The sequence below is a fragment of the Dipodomys ordii genome, unplaced genomic scaffold, assembly GCF_000151885.1.
Source record: "Dipodomys ordii isolate 6190 unplaced genomic scaffold, Dord_2.0 Scaffold189, whole genome shotgun sequence".
In the NCBI taxonomy this organism is placed as follows: Eukaryota; Metazoa; Chordata; class Mammalia; order Rodentia; family Heteromyidae; genus Dipodomys; species Dipodomys ordii.
In genome coordinates, this window is record NW_012267405.1 from 1342981 (window position 1) to 1359684 (window position 16704).

Here is a 16704-nt window from a genome sequence, read left to right on the forward strand (position 1 = left end):
CGCTGGCATTTCTAAACATTCTTCCACAGCCCTGTGTTTCACAGGCCACTTACTTCTCTTCACAAGGAGCAAATCCATTTTCCTTGTTTTTGCAGTAGCCAAATTTGTTTCCTTTTTTATTCATCTTGTAGCAGGCATCGTGACTCTCTTTTGCTCCTGGGGTATGAAATTATGATAAAACTAAGACAATGAAACATAAACATGGTAAATCATACCACACCTTATTTTCTAATGCAATTGAGCATTCACTATCATGGTGGTATTAGGTAGCAGTGAAGTAGAATTGAGTAATTATTCACTTATACTATTCATCAGGAGAATGTTTAAGGTAGGAATCAAGATTATCTATCTATCTATCTATCTATCTAGAATAACAGTATCAGAGGTAGGATTAACAATAGAGGCCATGTCCAAAGAGGTGCTACATAATTCCTTGGGACAATGCCACCAGTGGTATGATTTCCCATCTTAACGCCAAATTCTTACAGGAAAATAACAGAGAAAAGCAGGCTATTGGCTTTATCTCTGTGACTGTGTCTCACCACCACTAAACAATGCGTGGCACTGCTGGTCCCGAGTGGGGCATTTCCCCAGGGAGCAGTAGCCTTCTGCATTCTTGCATGGGGTCCCACTGGGTTGGAACTGATCCGGAGGACATTCAGGTGAGTGGCCAGAACAAACTTCAGGAAGGTCGCATTCATCTTTTGCTGGTCTGCATGGAGATCCTTCTTTCTTTATCTGTTAATGAAAATCAAAGCAGACGGAGGCATGTACACATTCAGTCAGTAAGCCTTGGGTACCTGGGTTGCAAGTTGGCCCCTTTCATTGATCTCAAATGCCTTGTTCAAGGCAGACCATTACTTCCTTCTCTATGACACGGAGAATTATTTTCATCGGTAGAGGTTTTAGCACTTTGCAGTTTTAGGGATGACCAGATGGTGCTTTTGCCAATGGATATTACAATCGTCACACATAGTCATAAGTAGGATGGGACATACAATAGACAAATGAGGAAGTACTCTTGTTTGCTTTGTCTACTCTTCACCCTTGCTTTAGTACAATGACCTCCTCTCCAATGCCCTTCACACATCTGGGACATTTGTCTAGAAAAAGGAATCTCTATCACCAGATCAGATCTCCCTGCATGTACTGGAAACAGGCTGTGGGGGGAGGTCTCATTACCAGGAGGTATTTTATAGAGAGATTCTGTCATCCAGATGTTCGACAGTCACTTAAGTGTGCTGGGTTCTGGCAAGAACTGAAGATGTATGTAAACGGTTATGTTCTTGGCGAGTTCATGATGCAGGGAGGTAAAAGATGTTTTGGTTAAACCCTTAGAGAAAGCCCTCTGGGATTTTCTGGTCAACTTTTCTTCACCAACTATCACTATCTATCTGCCATTATCACTTGGCAGCCCCAGTGTAACCCGTTCCTCGTTAACGCTCTTATTATCAAGATGGTAACTTCCCTCTCAGCTCAGCCTCAGTCATGCGACTTCACTCCTAAAACACCCCATGCTACTTCTCTCCTGGCCCGTGCATCGCAGCACCAGAGGCTCTGGTAAGAGCAAGCCTCGCCTCATCCTGCAATTAGTAATGGCGGCTCAGCTAAGGTTGGCAGGTCTTCCGGTGTTCATCCACCTGAATTGAAAGCAGAGAAACCCTCTCCCAGCAAAGGGCCTTACATGACAAGATTCACAGCACTCCCCTTGAGCACAATCAAATCCTGGCTTCAGGAGACACCTGTGCGCATCACAGCAAGGATTAGTGCACTCCTGGAAATACAATCAAAAGCAAGTATCAGAAGTAGGTTTGCCTCTTGATTCCTGTTTGATGAGGTAATTAGCTGTACTTCTGGGTGACTTTTCAGGGTTAAATGCAAATGACTCTGGGATGCAGGTAAAGATCACTGTGACAGACTTTAACTGTGTTTCCTTCTTTGTTTAGCTGTTCAACACTCCACAGCTTAGGAACTTTCCTAGTCAAGAACAGAGAGTGCAAGCCAGGCATTGGTGGCTCACACCTGCAATCCTTGGCTGAGACCTGAGGATTGCAGCTCAAAGCCAGCCCAGGCAGGAAAGTCCATGAGACTCTTATCTCCAATGAGCCACATAAAAGCTGAAAGTAGAACTGTGGCTCAAGCTGTAGAACATTACTGGCCTTCAGCAAAAAGCATAGGGACAATGCTCAGGCCTTGAGTTCATGGCCCAGGACCTGAGTATCCACAAACAAAAACAGAATCAAGAGTCCAAAGTTTGGGCCCTTCCATTCTCTCAAGGGCTCCCATGCCCTGAAGATACAGCTGTTTCATTGTGCTAAGGTGCAATATGATTCTTAAAGGAATGGCACTATCTTTTGCCCAATATGCCAAGTAGTTAAAACTGACTTTTCTTTTAATGCACTTGTTAGTAATCACAGCGAGTGGTCACTAACATCCCACCTGTTCAAGCAAAATTAAAACTGCAAAGGAAACAGCGGGTGTGTGATTGCATGAAATGCTTTCTGGGCTTGAATGAGGCTATCGAACCCTTGCCCAAATGCTCCTGGGTAAAACCATCTGTCTCCCTAATTAAGAGACTCTTGTATTCGATTTGAGACATTTGAGGATCAGTTCTATCCTCTAGACAAGTCACAGTTCCCTCGCTGATTGTGGCATCTCTTTTCTCTCTCTGATGAGTGCGGATTTGAGGTCCATACAGTGACACTCAGAGGAGCAGAGCTCCTGAAAATGGGTCAGAATGTAGAGTCTGAGCCGCAGCCACTCCTGCTCACCAGACACCATGTTTTCACACCTTCCATGAATTTGAGTCAGCAGTTGTCTAGGACAGCTGTTCATCTGACAATCTTCGGAGAGAATTCGCTCCTATGTTGGGGACAAAGCAGCCTCCTACCCATTTTAACACTTGCCTCAAAAGCTTTTCCTAGATGCTCCCCACACCAATTAAGTGTGTGAAAGGTTTCAAGGCTGTTTGCTCTGTTCAGAAAAAAAAATTGTGAGAATGGGAATTGTACAGTTGTGTTACAGGCCTTGAGTAAAAACCTCAATTGACAACGAGTAAGAGATATTGTAGGATTAGCTACATCAGATTTAATGAGACCTGTGAGTCCTTCTTGTAAGATGAGCCAATTAATATATCAGCTAGGGAAATGTGAGGTTGCCGCTCTCACACAAGGTCATTATACTTGAATCATCACTGCCTAAGAAGACTTGGAATGAAGCTGCTGCAACAGTTGGTTCTCAAATTAGAACAAAGAAACAAAGCACGATTCCATTACAAGCTTTACAAGGGGCAGCGCCGTCGATGTGATTAGTACCCACATCTCTGCCTAGATTCCGGCTGAGCCTCAACTTTGTCACTGAAAGACAATGCCATTCACAGATACCTGGACAGAGCCACAGTCACACTCCTCGCCCTCGTCCACTTTCTTGTCTCCACAAGACGGTAAGTCATTAAAACTGTCAGGAAATGGGATGTTGAGCATGCATGTTGGCTTGGCGTTCTTCAGGTACTGCTGGTACTGGGCTTGGCTGCATTTGCTGAATTTTAGTGCAGGAATGCTAGAGAGAAGATAAAAATAAACAGTTATCCTGTTATCGCATCTTGGCACAGCGCGAAGGACGCGGATGTTAACTGTGAGGGCAGAATGGGAGATGGGATTCACAGGACTGGAAATCTCTTCTTAGATCACAGCTGAAGTGTTATGTAAGCAAAAAGAATGCCAATGCAGCTTCCAACCAACCCTTCCTGAATCTCAGCTTTGTCATTTTTTCTGTTCTTCTTTTCCCCTGTCTCCTTTGATGGGTCCCACCTAAAATAATCTTGGATTGCTATCAATCTGAGTTTACAATTCCTGCAATGTTCCAAACTTCACAAGTCAAGGAATGTATCATACTCAATATTTAAAAAATACCTACTGCTTTGTGTAGTACCTGGTGCCCAGTAATCCTTCATAGACATTTGTGGAAACAAACTATTTAGGAACATCGTACATATCCATAGGAATGTTAAATACTTCTTTCTGAAACTGAAACTTGGCTCCCTTCTATCTTCCTTTTGTTTGATTCCCTTGATATAATTTATTAACATAATGAAAGGCTAAATAAATTTTAGAGACTCAAGTTACATGAGTCAGGAAGGCAGGACTCTGCTAATATTGCTAATTATATAGACAGTCATATTTGACATTGATTACTGAGTTCTCACTTATGTCAGATGCTTGGGTGCTTTACTAATTGGAATCATTTAAACTTTAAGGAAGTCCCTCCCCCACAGTATAACCCCTGCTTTCACTGTATTTGATGTCGGTATAATTTATGGAGGGGAAGGGGAAAAACAAATCATTTAACTAGGGATACAGGTAGACCTATTGCAACAATGAGATGTACAAGTCGTTATGTCGAAAAACGAACTTTACAACTTTGGTGCGGGGGGAGGGGAGATGGGGGATAGCAGGGAGGATTGGGTGGGGAGGCGGGGGAGGATGGGAAGGGATGGGAAGGGGAAACAAAGGAGGAGACTACATTGCTTAATAAGAAATGTACTCATTATCTTGCCCATGTAATTGTAACCCCTCTGTACAGTATTTTCACAATAAAAAATTAAAATTAAAAAAAAACTTTAAGGAAGTAATGATAATCACTTAAGGTCTATTTTCTTACTATACACAACATACCTGCTGTAAAAGGACTTGACCGATGGGCAGACAATTCACAGTATAACCAAGGGATACAGGACATCCATTCATTTTATGACTATTTTTGAAATATCTAACACACAGACTGTTCTAGGCAAAGGCAATGTGACAGGCACCAGATAAAATCCTCTGGCCTCCTGAAGTTTATGTTTTGGTAGAAAAATGATCTAATGAAGAAGTCCAATGTGCAAAACACAGGCTGTAATCTGTAGTGATAAGTACCAAGAAGAAAACACAACAGCACAACAAAAGGAAAAGAGAAGGTGGAAAATGCCAGGACATGAGCCAAATGAAAGAAGATTGGAGATTTGGGATAGATGGCCAGGGAAGGCTTTGCTGACAATAATGTGTCATGAACCACATAAAGAAGGTAATTATAGCTTAAAAAGAGCAAATCAAGCCACACTGACTCCACTGAAGTGTCTTGGGAGAGGTCGGTATTAATGGTCGTCATGTTCTTTTGCTATGTGCGTAGGTAGAGTTTTAGAATTGTTTTCAGCGTATCTCTAGAAAAAGACATCACCAGCTGATAGGCTTTTGTTTAAAAGAAAACTTCTCACCTTATCTGTGCTCGCATAAAGACCTTCCAGGAAATTCCACAGAAGATGGCACTATATCCCTAAAATAATCGAGCTCACCGTGACACTACTCAGCAAGCACATGCAGGTATTCTCTCCTCATGAAGAGAAGGTGCACCTCACCTTCCCCCTCCGTCCATCACACATGCCCCCAGGGGACAGGAGCAGGAGCTGTCATTGTGTTGCAGGCCGAGGTTGTGTCCCAGCTGGTGTGCCATTCTGTTTGCTACGATGTTGATGTCAGGTAGCAGATCCTGATTTTAAAAAAAATGCATATTCAAGTAAAAAGCTTAAATTATTTATTAAATGATTGAATCAAGTGATTATTGTTTATTAGGTTAGTTGAAAAGTTATTAGATCAAAACTGCTCATTACCAACTTTCAGACTCGAGCACATGATACCACATACAGATAGCACTGTCAACAAGTGGTTTAAGGACCTGCTTTTTACTTCCTAGTCCACAAATAACTGAGACATCGCTGACTTAGTTGCTTCCCTCTCCTTTACCTGAGTGTCTGTACATAATGAGCTTTGGTGTGTGCATATGGGTGTGTGTGGTACAGTAACACCTACTGCATTCACGTGGACTCATTTAAAGCAATCAATGTTACTATGGTGTGAAGGCTTGTGTCCACCAAAATTCATGTTTGGAAGCCCTAACCCCCAAGGACTGGAGGTGATTTTTTTTTAAGTCCCGGGGGAAAAGCACTCAGAATTGAATTCGTGCCTGACACGAGAGCCTCAGGAAACACCTCTTGCCCCTTCAGTGTCTGACAACAGAAAGATGCCACCTTGATCCCCGGTGGGCCTTTGTCAGACAGCCAATTTAGCAGTGCCTTCAGCTCGGGCTTCACAGCCTTTGGAACTGCGAGAAATGCATTTCTGGTACATGGTAACCACTTTGTGCATGGTGTTTTAGGATGGCCGAGATAAAATGCTACTGATGATCTTCTTTGTACCAGATATTCTAATGGGGATACAAGTAAAATGATTCCATTGTTCTTCTTGTCAATTCCATTCTCACACAGCAAAACAATGCTATATTTTCTTGTGGGGGGACTTGTTTATTATGTGGGAATAAAAACAAAGGAGGAGGTAGCAATGCTTGGTAGGAAATGTACTCATTACCTTATTCATGTAACTGTAACCCCTCTGTACAGTATTTTTACAATAAAAAACATATTTAAAAAAACACCTGAAGATCAGAGATATAAAATTCCTGGCAAACTTGATCATTATCCTGTATCCCAGTTGTATTTCATGTTTTATTGGAAGAAACTTTCCAAAGAGGGGTCGGCTCTCAGTTTATTCAAGATGGCAGCGCATTTTTCATTTGTTCATTTCATTTTGCTCATGCAAGTTAAAAAGCATTTTTGGATCAGTTAACGTATCAGAAATGAGAGAGAATCAAAACTGAGAGAGTAACCAAAGCTCAAACTATAGACATAAAATAGTTTTAGAATAAATGGTTGGGTAGTCATTTTTTTTTAATTTTTTTTGGGGTCCGGTCGTGGGGCCTGAACTCTGGGCCTGGGCGCTGTCCCTCAGCTCTTCAGCTCAAGGCTAGCGCTCTACCACTTGAGCCACAGCACCACTTCTGGCTTTTTTCTTTTTGCTTATGTGTTGCTGAGGAATAGAACCCAGGGCCTCAGGCATGCAAGGCAAGCGCTCTACCACTGAGCCACCTTTTCAGCCCCTATCTTAAATTTTTTTTAAATTTTTTTGGGGGGGTCCAGTCATGGGGCCTGGATTCTGGGCCTGGGTGCTGTCCCTCAGCTCTTCAGCTCAAGGCTAGCGCTCTACCACTTGAGCCACAGCCCCACTTCCGGCTTTTTTCTTTTTTCTTATGTGGTGCTGAGGAATCAAACCCAGGGCCTCGAGCATGCAAGGCAAGTGCTCTACCACTAGCCACCTTCCCAGCCCCCTGGGTAGTCATTTTTAAGCAGTACTAGCTTTTAAGTCTGAAGGCTTAACAAGACCGTGATAGACAGGGCAATTAGACAAAAACATGAAGGAAATAAGTACATGCCTTCACATTTCCAGTAATTTCTCAGATGGTTTTACTTGGACATCATTGATCAGAAGGTTCAAGACTTTGAAAAGGGTCAGACAAATAAGAAGAGAAAGTAGCTCATAGCCATCATGCTTTCTAAGCTACAAGCCTGTCTTGATAGGATACAGTGACTAGCTTCTGAACTTTCTTGTCAGTCCAAGCACAGTATCTTCACTTGCTGAAGTAGCCATGAAGTTGTATGAATAATACCTGTTCTCAGAAATAATCATATGTATTAATGTGGGATGTATATCTGGATATGAGGTCCTTTTGAACTCCAAACAACATTGATATTTTAATTGAAAGATATTTTAATTCTAAGGTGTTTTAATCATACAATTAAAAGGTGTTTGTTTTCTAGTAGCAAAATGATTCAACAAACACAATAACATTCTTCAGCATAAAAATGCATGTGGATGTTAAAAATAGCATTACAGAAGTATCTTTAAAATAGCATTACAGAAGTATCTTCATTTGTATTGAGACACCCCTAGCAGATACTTTATGCTCAGAAATTTAGCCTGGACAATGGAAGCACATGGTTTCCTTTAAAGCTTGTGGATTTAAAGCTTGTATCATGAGAATAGAGTCTGTGTACCTTTCAAATAGCATCAACTGGAGGCTTTCTGTGGTCTTTAAATAGAGATTTAGGTGACAAGGCTACTATGTCATTGAAAGAAATTGAGTCAAACTGAAAATTAATGAGGTCATCAGAGTTTGAGTGATTAAAGAACACCCAGGAAAATGTAGTAGAAAACTGGATTACCTTTTACTCCTTTAAAGACAGTTATAAATAGGTATAAATATAAATAAAATTCAAATGAAATATAAATGCAGACATAGCTTTCTTAACTCCACAATTAATCTAAGGATAAAATTTTAAGTATTTTTTTTAAAAAGCTAAAGCTATTTTAAATGGTGAATGTCAAGTAGTTTTTCAACCCAGTTAAAGAGCTATGATTACATTTTTAAAAAATATAGCTGTCTAGTTGACTTGCAATTAACCTGCCTTCAGTCTTTCTGCTTTAGTCATGTTCTAAATAATATTGGTGAGTATGAAATGGAAACTTTCTGCCTTTTCAAGTATGCTTTGTCTAATTATTTTAACATAGGGGATATGCTTGCCGCACTAGAGTTTGGCACTAGAGGCACATGAAATTCCAAAAAGGTTCAGCTGCAATTGCTTTAAATAAAATACTTTCCTTTCTTCATAAAGAAAATAATAGTCTCTGTAACATACCTTGAGAATATATGACAAAGTGCGCAAATCATCTTTCACAGATGCAGAAATCACATGATTGAATCCAAACACTTTCATAAGGTAATATAACTAAAGCACAACCTACCTTAACGACACTGCAGGAATAATGGGGCAGGCACATCCCGGCTGGGTAGGAAATTCCTTGAGCATGTGCTTGAAGCCACTTCCCACTATAAACAAAGGCATGTACACTCTTCATTCTGAGTTAAGTTCAATTAACACCGAGACCGATGGGCAGCAAAGTCCCAGAATGCTGTGCTGTGCACCAGAAAGCGTCCTACATTTTTTGAATGAAGTTTGTAGATGCTGAACTCATTTGAAATCTAAGAGCACTGAAAATGCCACTATAATCTCCCAGTGAAATTGAAAAAGGAAAAATTCTAAAAATTCTAAAAATGGGAATCTCACTTTTTAAATTCCAGTCTAGCCCGCACCAAGCTCTTGATAAAAGCACTAAAAACAAAGACCAAGTAAGGAATTAATTTCAGGTACTAGGGACTGACGACCCTGTCTCAATCAAACAAACAAATAAAAAAACAAAGTTAAAACGTTATAAATGAAAACAAAGAGGTCTAGTGGCACTCAACACCATGATCAAGTAGCTATGGCTAAAAAAACTTCAGAATTTTTAATCAACCATAGAAACTCAGAGATCATAACTATAATCAAAATCTCAAAAAGACATAATATGAGGGCTATTCTAGATTTCCTACAAAGACAAATACAGATGTATCTCTTATAGGAATTAACATTTGATCTGATTCACAAACAGCTTTTAGAATGAGGTCATTATAAATGGACCAACCATGGGCTAGAAGACAACATTTAAAATATCAAAAGATTCAAATTCAAGAAGGGCAACCAGGTAAGATTTTTCCCTTGTAGACTTCAACTTTTTTCATCAAGAAGATATTCTGCTTTAAAAAACAAAACAAAACAAAGCAAAAAACATGAAAAAAAAACGTATGAAAGTTCCGATTCTGACATCATAACTTTTAGCATTTACTTAGGGTCTTAGAGGAGTTTGGAATTCTGGTCTGCTAATGATCTTGAAAAAGTGCCAGGAAGGGTGGAGCCCCAGAGTGAGAACCATCTAAAAGCTGATTTATCTCACAGCTGCTTAAACGTGAAACAGTATCATAACAATGCCATATATACTGTTCTACTGCCTCCACATCTGTGCAAATCCACCAGAAAACTGACACATAAATCTCAAACATGAGGGCCAGTTAGACGCATAGTAGCAATCACACCACCTTCCTATTTACAGATAACATTAATATGCAAAGCTACTTGTCAGCATAAGGGAAATTCTGCTAAAGTAAAAGGGTCCTTCTGTAACCATTTACATAGCTCTGGACCTACTTATTAATTGCTGAAAAATATGCATACAAAGAGGAGGCCTGAATAAAATTAAGCTAGTTTATGGTGCTATTTCCCTACTGTTTATTCCCCATAAATTTGGGTATAATAATGCCTGAATATCCATGCCCAAGACTTACTCAACTATATTTGGCATCTAGATGACATTAAAAAAAATCAAGAATGATATGATTTGGTGATCTGTTCACTCTCACCAATTGATCAAGGACTAGATCTGACCTCTGAGTTTAGACTTAGCAAGCTTTGTGTTTCTGAGGGCAGCCTGAAAGCTAAGCTGCAGATAACAGCAGAAAGAAACGAATAAGCTGTGTGTGTTGAATTCTGAGAGGCGCATGAGAGTCTCAACTTGCTGCACCTATCCAGTCACATTTTCAACTCTGCCTAGGAATATGAGTATATTTGCGTTTCCCTTGTAGTTTAATCAATATTAAAATGAAAGATTATTAAATAATCCACTTGGAAGTTTTGTGTATAGGTAGAAGAAACATGTTTTTACCTGTGTGTACTACACAATCAAGTACTTTATAAAGCATCTTTTGTTCATTAGTTCTGTTTTATATTTTAATAACGCACCTAAGATGTTCAGGAAAATAGAGGAATCACATACCTCAGTAACAGGACATGGTCATAATGCTTTCTTTTCTTAAGGACTGTTTCTTGCCAAGTTGAAAAATGTGATAAGGTAGTTTCTATATTTGGATCCACTTCTATTTGGTCTCCATTGGTCCATACTTCAATGCCAACCAATGTCACGTGGATATTCAAGGTTTTGTAAACCTGCTCAGCAAAACCATATTTCAATCATGGGCTATAGCAGGATTGTACATCATCACCACATTCCTTTCAATTTCCAAAATCCTTCAGTATTTTTAACTTGTTTTGAACATAAGAACATAGTACAGTTGTCATTTAACAAATTGAAAGATGGAACTAAAGTGCAGAATGTATTGTGATTTGAATATTTTGTTGAGTGTTTTTCCTCATGGAGATGACCACAGTTCACAAAGACTCTTGATGAAATCATTCTGATATTCCTTGAAATACCACAAGCCTTAAAGACACTGGTCTTAGAGGGTGTCTAGAAGAAAGAATTTATTAATACCTTGTGTGAAAAGTATCCTGCTATTACAAATTTGGTGAAAGCGGCACGTGGTGGAGTGAACATTCTTCGTTCATCTTTCTACTTTAGGTGGAGAGTAGGGTTTACAGTATGTGAGGAGGCTGGGACCAGCCTTCAGAAACGCAGCTGTGCTTGAGGTTTTATCCTGACTTTGATCTGAGAAACCTTACTAGGGATTCGCTAAGCAAGGTAGAAAGCGCTGCAGCCCATAAACCTTCCGGTTCCTTCTGGTATCTTTCTATGGAGGCTCTTTACCCAACTAACAGAACTGGGCTGCTTTAGAAGCTGTCAGCAAAGAAAGATGTGTGTGTCTCACACACTATAATCCATCAAAATTTAGATAAAACAACTAACAATACAGATGTTATTGCAACCATTTTCCTAATTTCTCTGCCAAACCACAAACAATCCATTTGAAGCCTAAAAGATGTTTTGTTACATAAGCTGATAGAGGACTCATTTGAATAGTGAGGTTTGCTTCACATGTGGTTGCATTTTGAAGTCTCCACACATGGTTCTATAAATTTTGTGATTAGAGATCCACATTTGAAAGTTCTTAAAATGTTAAATATAATCTACTTAGAAAACCAAAAGCACAAAGGTCTGATTTATTACTATTCTTTTATTCCCCCATTGATATTTTTTTGTAGATTAGATCACATGGTGAATTTTTGTGATTGGAACTGCCTCAGTATCAAGTTACTAAAATAGTCCAGCCGGGCACTGGGAAGATGTCTCTGCTTGCCTTGCATGCATGAGGCCCTGGGTTGGATTCCTCAGCACCATATAAGCAGAAAAAGCTGGAAGTGGCGCTGTGGCTCAAGTGGCAGAGTGCTAGCCTTGAGTTGAAGAGTTGAGAGACAGTGCCCAGGCCCAGAGTTCAGGCCCCACGGCTAACAAAATAAATACATAAAATTAAATATTCTAGCAGAAAACCCCAAAAGTTTCTTTGCATTTATATTTTTAAGTTGATTCCAATTATATCAAACCTTACCATGTTGACAAAGTTGACCATTCCCCAAATTCGCTTCCTTATTTTACTGTGAGGTTTGCTGTTCCTGCGGAACTGGAAAGAAAAACCATCAGCGTTTGCTAATAATGGAGACTGCCTGAACCGTTCATTCATTGCAGGACATTACAAAGAAAACAATTCATTGGAATAATAAAGAAGTCATTGCCCAGCCAACAAATAGTTGGACAATTTATGGAAAGAGAAGTTTTTGATATGTCATTGGATACAGCAGTTAGTAAACACATTGCATGTGGCTTAACACTAAGATTTTCTTTCTATATCTTTTTTCCTTTTCAAATTCATTACACAGACGCATTGAACCAACTGATTAGCATTCTTTCAAAACTACTTTTTCTTTTCTTTCTTTCCTGTGTGTGTGTGTGTGTTACAGGTATTTGAACTCATGTCCCATATTTTCCAGGCTGGTGAGACTCACTGAGCCATTCCTCCCACTCTGGTTTTAGCTGGTTAATTTCTGAGGAGGGTCTCACTTTGCATCCAGCATGGGCCTTGCGAGGATCCCAGGGACACAGCATTGTATCCAGTTTTCCTCTGTGAAGATGGAATCTGAACTTTCCCATGGACTCTTGGCTTGCCTGGAACCATAAACCTGGCAGTCTCAGCCCCTCCCCCACGTGGCTTGAGGTGGAAGGTGTGAACTTATCACACCCCGCAATCCAAGCTATTTCTGCCGGGGTGAACTGTGACCCTTCAATGCTTAGCCTCTGAAGTAACTAGAATTACAGGCATGAGCCACTGACACCTAGGAAATGTTCACCTTTCCCTTCCTTTTTGTTTTAATAATAAGGCAACACTTATTAAATCTCTACTGCAACATCAGTATCTTAAGCCTCCAGAATCTGCTCATAATCTCCATGGATTATGGAACATTCCATCCAAAATACCTAGGAGTCAACTGCATGCCTGCAAAGGACAGGAAGAAGTGGAGAAGATTAGGAAGGATTCGTGTGCTCCAGCCTGCTCAGAATTTGGTTCTGTTCTCTAACTTCCTGAATTATCAGGATCTTGCGACTAATGATCACTTAAATATATTTAAAAACAAGGAAGTGTTCTGTAGGGGTATATGAGATGAGCAAATCTCTTTTGTGATCACACTAAGAGTAAACACACCTCTCCTGACTCTTGTAGGTCTTCTCTAGTTACCTTTCCATTGTTCTTCCATTATCTCAAATATTGAAATTCTTCCAGGATACATCATTAGAATCTCTTCCGTATTTATTTCCCACAGATTTGACATCCTGCGCTAATTTCTATTACCGCTATTCCACTGTTCCAGAACTATTCTTGATAGCTCACACATGTCCTCTTAAATAGCAAAAACTCTGAATACCTTTCCTCACTTTTCTGGGCCTTTTGTATACAGTTAATACTGACCATTCAAAAACATTCCTTCATGTCTTAGTCTCTATTAGCTCGTGTACTCTGGCTGGTTCCTGGCTGATTCCTATTTATCTCTCTGTGTTTCATAAATGGTCATCTATACATGCTCCAGGTTTCTAATTTTCCTCTTCAGGCATCAATTTTCTGTTGAATTATCTCAAGGACATGTATGTTTTTCCTTTTACAGACGTTAAAGCAAATCTGCCTCCCATCTTTTCCCTATCCCTATTTCATTAAAATTTTGACTCACTTTTACATCTTCAATAAGTGCAAGCCAATACTTTCATAATAAGAATGCTCTGAAATACCATTAGATGATTTAGAGTTCTGGGTGAGTTTATTTTCCTATCTGTTCATGATGGTAGATTCTCTTTCATGTGACTCAGGTTATAAAAGGATCTTTCTAGAACATTTTTGACTTGGCTTCTAGTTGTTTACCAGATCATAACCAATTCTTTTTTTTACCTTGAAAGCTTTACTTGCATTGTCTGCACCTGAATAAAAATACTCTATTATGCCTCACAATTAATTTTGTTCTCCCATGGATAAAATTTTCCTTACTCATAAAAATGTCAAGCAGAAAGGAAATTTCCTTTATGTTTTACTGCTTTACTGGAGGTTTTCTAGTTTTGCTTTCAGGGATGAGTCAGCCTATTATGGTTCTGGGGATTGTACAGAAGACATAGCCAAACAGGCTTCCGGTGTTAAGAAGGTACAATTCCGCCATCTCTTGTTCCTGTATTCTATAGATCATAAGTCCCCAAAGTTTTAGAATTTATTTCCGGTTCTGATAAAGACTTTCTGCTTAAATTTTAGCATTTGGAAAATATCAGTATTTCCTTTTGATCTCAGCTCTGGGGTTGTTGACATGTTTTTAGTTTTTATACATTGTTGAGAATTTCCGTAACATTTAGAGTGGGAGTCAGCTCTATTTGGGATTAGTCAGCTGTGTTAGAAAGAGGGCTTGATGGACTCTTAAACACATCTGTTTTGGGAAATAAGAAACAGAAGTTGGAACTCGGAATGGGTCATAATCAGAACGACAGTCATATACAAATGAGTGAGAAACAAAATCTTCACCCGAAACTTACCACATAATCATCAGCAACAACGAACAGTTCAACATAGCTCTCCTTGCGGGCACTCTGGAAGTTCATAGAAAATTCAGTGATGCAGATTAACTTTTTTTTTTACTATAACATAAGTTGAAAAAATTCTAACATTTTTAAGGTAATGTTCCTATTGTTGATATTAACAGGTGAAGGAAATGAGTGCATTAGTAATTCTACCAATGTAGATAAATACCCACTTTATATTGACACATACAGGACTATGCATCAGATTTCAATAATCATGAAGCAGTATTTCCTATTCATTAGCCTTTCTCTTTTACTTTTTCCATTCAAATGACTACATGGTCGTTCCAATAAGAGTCTAAAGATTTGACCAAGTCTACTATGTAATTATCTATTCATCCAATTATTCAGCCAAGAGGCCCAGGCTTCAGACACTGTCTGGACCATGAATTATGAGAAGATAAACACAGATTGTTAGGGAACAACTAGAGGAGATTGAAGGGACTAAAATCTGTTTGCATAGAAAACTTGCAACCATCTGACCAAAAATCATACTTTGTATTACCCATAAGTGTCTTTAGCTATTAGAATAGTAGAACATTCTCCCTTTTATAAAAGGGGAGACTCTGGCTTATCATTATCAACTCTCCCAATACTGGAAGGGAAGACAAAAAAAGACAGTATTCAGCATAGTTTCAGGACACTGTGGACTTCTTACATCCTCATCATGGAATAGCGTCTGTCTTTAGGGATGTCATTCTATGAAGAGGGTCACAGACACCCATTTTTAAAATTGACACTTATCATAGGCAATAAACAGTTTTTTTAACATGGATATCAATGAGGTTTGAAATTCAGCCTTCCTTTAAGTATCAAATTCAAAACAGCCATATTATGTTTTGCTAGTTGGATTCATCGTTTCTTTCCTAGGTCACAATTAGAATACGAGGTGTTTTACTTGGGCAGATTAGATTGAAAATGGGTCACTTACTTCTGCTTTTTGGTCTTCCTTATCATTTTCCTCTTGCGGGACAATTTCCTTGGTGAAATTGAGCTCTTCACAAGAATGATTGGCAGTATACGGCATCCTGGTGGCATATTTGAACACCAAATGCTGTCTCCCGTCCGAGTATTTCAATGGTTCAATGAGATACCTTTGATCATTTACTCTGAAGAATCCCCTAGAGAAATTGGAACATGATGCATACTCATGATCTATGATGATTCCATTTACTGAATTTTTTTCTCTCAGTGCTGGGGATGAATCTTAGATCTGTGAACATTCTAGGCATGTGCTGTACTAATTGAGAGATATCTTCTGCCATTGGTTGCTTGAGACACTAGCCTACTATACAACCCAGGCTAACAATGAACCCTTGAATCTCTTGCTTCAGCCTCCCAAAGCTGGGATTACAGGCATATGTCACCACACCTGATATATCTCATTTTGTCAAGAGAAACTACAAGGTCATGACCTCATGGGCATGTAGTAGGTTATGTTTGGGAAGTTAAGAAATGAAATGAGATTCAATCTTTGAATTCGGAATTGTTTGTGTCAGAGTGAACTTATCTGGATTTTCAGCAGTTTTTGAAAGTCTAATTTCTGCATTCAGTGTAAGTAATATTGTAGTAATTCCCACTGGTGGTTGTATCAGAGTGATTGCAGAAAATTCGAGTTTCCTTACAAGTCATATAGAGGACATATATGGTGTTACAAATGCTGGGATGGTTTCATTAGTAAAGCTATTCAAATTCTTGAAACTCTTGAGAATTAATCAAAGTAAGTCTTTCTTGTCCATCTCCTTGCATCTTTCTTCTTTGTCCTTCGGTCCAAGTCTTTAAAGACTTGTAAGCTTTCTCTCTAACTTTTTACTTAGAGAAATATCCAGATTTAGTAATTCACAGAATCAGAAGTCAAGAAACATGGGTTTGGGATTCGGTTTGACCACTAGCACACTGAATGATCAGGAGAAAGTCTCTGGTCTTGCTGGTGTGAGCACACAGGCCAGCCTATATGTCCAGGAACTTTTCATCTCTGAGCCCTTTGATCACATGCCATGCAACTCATCCTACCGAGGGCCCTGCATTAGACATCTTGTTGAAAATGAACGTAAGTCCCAGGCTG

The 16704-nt window shown here is 39.3% G+C and overlaps 1 protein-coding gene across 1 annotated transcript in view; it reads right to left on the reverse strand.

The window, feature by feature from the left end:
- The window catches only part of Adam7 (ADAM metallopeptidase domain 7), a 35563-nt gene that overhangs the window by 12610 nt on the left and 6249 nt on the right, over positions 1-16704 (reverse strand). Inside the window, exons 6-15 of the mRNA XM_013034399.1 lie at positions 15571-15760; positions 14595-14648; positions 12085-12156; positions 10578-10747; positions 8673-8757; positions 5396-5526; positions 3384-3558; positions 1685-1774; positions 543-738; positions 54-156 (exon numbers count right to left, since the gene is read on the reverse strand). Coding sequence (XP_012889853.1) covers positions 54-156; positions 543-738; positions 1685-1774; positions 3384-3558; positions 5396-5526; positions 8673-8757; positions 10578-10747; positions 12085-12156; positions 14595-14648; positions 15571-15760 — 1266 coding nt within the window. The remainder of the gene's footprint in view (positions 1-53; positions 157-542; positions 739-1684; positions 1775-3383; positions 3559-5395; positions 5527-8672; positions 8758-10577; positions 10748-12084; positions 12157-14594; positions 14649-15570; positions 15761-16704) is intronic.